The 3,840-nt window shown below is 44.8% G+C and overlaps 1 protein-coding gene across 1 annotated transcript; it reads right to left on the bottom strand.

Annotated features, from left to right (window-relative positions):
* Positions 1 to 2,335: 2,335 nt before the first annotated feature.
* On the bottom strand, positions 2,336 to 3,012 carry LOC138901992 (uncharacterized). Its single transcript, XM_070189794.1, has 3 exons — positions 2,953 to 3,012; positions 2,813 to 2,883; positions 2,336 to 2,732 (listed from the first exon to the last, which is right to left on the bottom strand). The coding sequence occupies exons 1-3, from the start codon at positions 3,010 to 3,012 to the stop codon at positions 2,336 to 2,338; spliced, it is 528 nt and encodes a 175-aa protein (XP_070045895.1).
* Between the last annotated feature and the right edge of the window lie 828 nt (positions 3,013 to 3,840).

Raw genomic sequence — 3,840 nt, 5'->3', positions numbered from 1 at the left:
TCCATCAACTCGGAGAACAACTTCATTAAGTCCTATCCCCATGGCCATTCATGAAATGGGGGATGGATATTGTTGGCCCTCTGCCATCGACCCCAGGTAAAGCCAAGTTCATTTTATTTATGACTGACTATTTCTCTAAATAGGTTGAAGCACATGCGTTTGAAAAAGTGAGAGAGAAAGAGGTTATAGATTTCATCTAGGATCACATCGTATGTCGATTTGGGATACCTGCCGAAATAGTGTGTGACAATGAAAAATAATTTATCACTGCAAAGTGACGAAATTCCTCAAAGACCACAAAATAAAAAGGATATTATCAACGCCGTATCACCCTAGTGGGAACGGACATGCTGAATCGACGAACAAGACTATCATTCAAAACCTAAAGAAAAAGGTTGAATGACGCTAAGGGGTAATCGAGAGAAATTCTACCCGAAGTCCTTTGGGCATATCGAACAACATCAAAGTCTAGTACGGGGGCAACCCCGTTCTCCTTAGTATATGGCTCTGAAGCCTTGATTCCAGTCGAAGTCGGAGAACCCAGTGCCATGTTTCGACATATAACAGAAGAATCAAATCACGAGGCTATGAATACTAGCCTCGAATTATTAGATGAAAAACAAGAAGCCGCACTCGTTCGAATGGCTGCACAAAAGCAACGAATCGAAAGATACTACAATAGGAGAACCAACCTTCACCACTTCAGAGTCGGGGACTTAGTCCTGAGGAAAGTCACCATAAACACTCGAGATCCTAATGAAAGGAAGCTCGGCCCAAATTGGGAGGGACCCTACTAAGTCCTCGACATTATCGGAAAGGGATCTTATAAGCTCGGCACGAGGACGACGAACAACTGCCAAATAATTGGAACATATCGCTTCTCAAACAGTATTATTGCTAAGACATCAAGACCCCGGGTTTTAAAGCACGCATTTCACTCTTTTTTCCTTAGATTGGTTTTTGTCCTAGGTGGGTTTTTTCGGCGAGGTTTTTAACGAGGCAACAATTATATGCTACCTGAGGGCAATTCAACAGTATCCAAGGCTTCTTTACAATCAACCTTGAATACTAAGGGGCATCACCCTCGGATGTTACACATTCAAGGAAAATACTCCGTGTCAAAGAGTCTCGATAGAGAAACTTTGTAATGGGCCAAATGGCCGAATGAACCGTGTCCGTATAGATTAGTCGAGCCCCGATGGAAAAACATATACACATGTATAAATTATACAAAGAAGCATTCTTTTTATATTAAACATCTTGTGTCTCAAAGAAAATTTTCTACTATACAAGCTCCATGCTCATAATTTTGTGAGAAATGCTCAAGGGCCAAGTGCAAATATACCTCGTACACTCGGGGACTGCCGTCGACGATCGACAAATTCGAGTAATCTAAACTCGAGTTCATAAGACCTCAAAGAGGCACCCTTCGATCTATAGGCCAAGGCCATCCTTCTCGGGGACTAACACTTCAAACAAGTTCGAAGTGTTATTGGGAAATAAGCCCAAGAGGCACACCCAAATGCTACGGCCAAATTAAGGCGGCTCGGAGACGTCCGAATCCCACAATAAAAATAGGCCTTCGAATTCTTTGAAAAACCGATTAAAAAAGGCTACCCTCGGCAAGTAATCAAAAGGGTTTCGATAAAATCAGCCCTCGAAAAACCTTAAAAGGTATCAAATTATCTTAACACAAACGTGATAAGGCACAAAAAGCAAAGGGGTTTCAATCGACATCGAACCCTTAAAAAATCCAATGGGTGAAGAATACGTGTTAAGGCATAAAGAATTTTTTTACTAAGTCTTCTAAGCCGAAAAAGAAAAAACATAGCCATCCTTTAGAGGGCATATCGGCCCAATCTAAAGAGCTTAAGGGCCAATACACTTAAAGTTTGAGATTTTGTTCTCACTCAACTCGGACCTAAGGGTTCCACTATTCCAAGCTCAAATAAATTGACTTGAATATAGCTCGAGAATTCATCATTATTTGATATAAAACCTTAATGGGTCTATTACTGTGAGTTCGAAACTTACTTGAACTCGGCCTTTTTAAACAGAACAATTACGGCTCTGATCAAGCCGTCCGAAATCAAAATCCCGAACATATTGTTGAGCTCGGGGACTCGCCCTCGCTTAACTAAAAAACCTAAGGATTTGTTCTACTCTGAGTTCGAGTTATCGCTCACTCGATTATAGAGGCTACAACAACCCGATTCCAATAAAGTCTTCGCAAGGCAAAGGCAAAACAGAATTTATCATAAATAAAAAATCAGAACGGAAAGAAAAGGAATCTGGTCCTACACAAAAAAAGAAAAGAAGAAAAAATCCTAAGTGCCTAGTCTGCCTCGGGAGCCGCATCTTCGGGAGCTTCATCTTCATCTCCTCCGCTCTCGGATTCACTCGCTGAGTCTTCACCATCAGAAAGCAAAGCTCTGGCCTCGTCCTCCAAAATTTTCGCACTCTCGATATCAGCCGTGAGGTCGAAGCCACGAGCATGTACCTCCTCAAGAGTCTCTCTTCGAGATTGGAGCCTAGCATGCTCGGCAACACGTGACAATCTAACCTCTGCAGCGTTAGAAAGTTTCTTTGCCCGAGTGTTAACGGCTTCAGCGTTGGCTCGGAAGGAGGCCACAAGCGCCTCTTCCTCGGATGTGGCCCTTGCAAGCTCAGCAGTCAATCGAGTCTCGAGCTCTTCAACCTTCTGGGATCGGGCCAAACTCTCCCCCTTCACACTTTGGAGAGCTCAACCGAAGACAGTTGGGCCCGAACCGCATCTTTCTCCGAGGTGAGACGGTCCATGTTATGCTTTCACCTCAAAGTTTCTGCCTCTTTTATCTTGGCCTCTTCACAAAGCTGCTCAACTAATTTGGCCTTCTCCTGAACCTGTAGGATCAAAGCGCTAATCGCCAATATCAAATTAATACATAACAAGCTCCCAAAAATTTACATTACCCGTTTGATGAGATCGGTCTGATCTTGATGAGCTCTTGTCAGCTCTGCTCGAATGCTCATGATCTCCTCTTCTTTTTGCACTTAAAGGAGTTTGAGGGCGTCTATCTCTTCCGTAAGCTTTTTGAGATCAGCCTCTCATCGGGCCAGCTCAACTAGGTATTTGGAGGATGCTTCTCGATGGAGCGCCGTAGCATGTATAGAAAGGAAGGGAATCAGACTTAGAGAAATAAGAACAAACGTAAGCATGGTAACATGGGCTAAAATTCACCTGGTTCAGAAGCCGTTGAGCCTCATAAAAAATGAGTGATGCGTCCAGGTCGGGAGCATCATCGACCCTCGCGAATAAGCCGCAAAATATGTCACCCCCTTCGGGGGCCATCCCCACATCGGGGGTCCCCATGGACCGGGCATCCGGAAACTACCCCTCAAAGAACGTGGGGCCGGGCGGCGAATCATCAATGTTAATTGCCCCGAGCAAGTCACTCGGGGCATTCTCTTCTCTTTGAAGGGCCTCAGAATAGGAGGCTTCATCAACACCCGATGACTCGGGGATTCTGCTGAAACCTTCCTCCGAGATCACCTCGGTCAGCGGCTGAACCTCCTCGACCGTCACCGGCTTAATAGTTCTCGAAGCTTCTATGCCTCCCCTCTTCCGAGCCACCAGCAGGCAGTCAACATCTTCTCCCTCCTCGTCCTCATATCGTAGCGTTTAGGAACCGAAGAGGTTTTTTCGACTTTAAAGTCGGAAGTAAGTTCACATGGCCCGGGGATGCACTCTTCAATACGTGGCTTCACCGGTGTTGTCACCGGCCGACCGCGATGAGGGGGCCTTTTATTCTTGAGGAACGGTCTTTGACGTTTTTTCCATTACTATATGAGGTTTAAGGA

Source organism: Nicotiana tomentosiformis, chromosome 11 (genome assembly GCF_000390325.3).
Source record: "Nicotiana tomentosiformis chromosome 11, ASM39032v3, whole genome shotgun sequence".
In the NCBI taxonomy this organism is placed as follows: Eukaryota; Viridiplantae; Streptophyta; class Magnoliopsida; order Solanales; family Solanaceae; genus Nicotiana; species Nicotiana tomentosiformis.
This window is presented reverse-complemented; position numbering and strand designations above follow the sequence as displayed.

Excerpts from the sequence above, each read along its gene's own strand:
- LOC138901992 (XM_070189794.1), bottom strand. The coding sequence starts at position 3,012 with ATGAGCATTCGAGCAGAGCTGACAAGAGCTCATCAAGATCAGACCGAT. Across the intron at positions 2,884-2,952 it reads AGACCGATCTCATCAAACGG|GTTCAGGAGAAGGCCAAATT; the intron begins GTAATGTAAATT and ends TTGATCCTACAG. Across the intron at positions 2,733-2,812 it reads AAAGAGGCAGAAACTTTGAG|TGTGAAGGGGGAGAGTTTGG; the intron begins GTGAAAGCATAA and ends AGCTCTCCAAAG.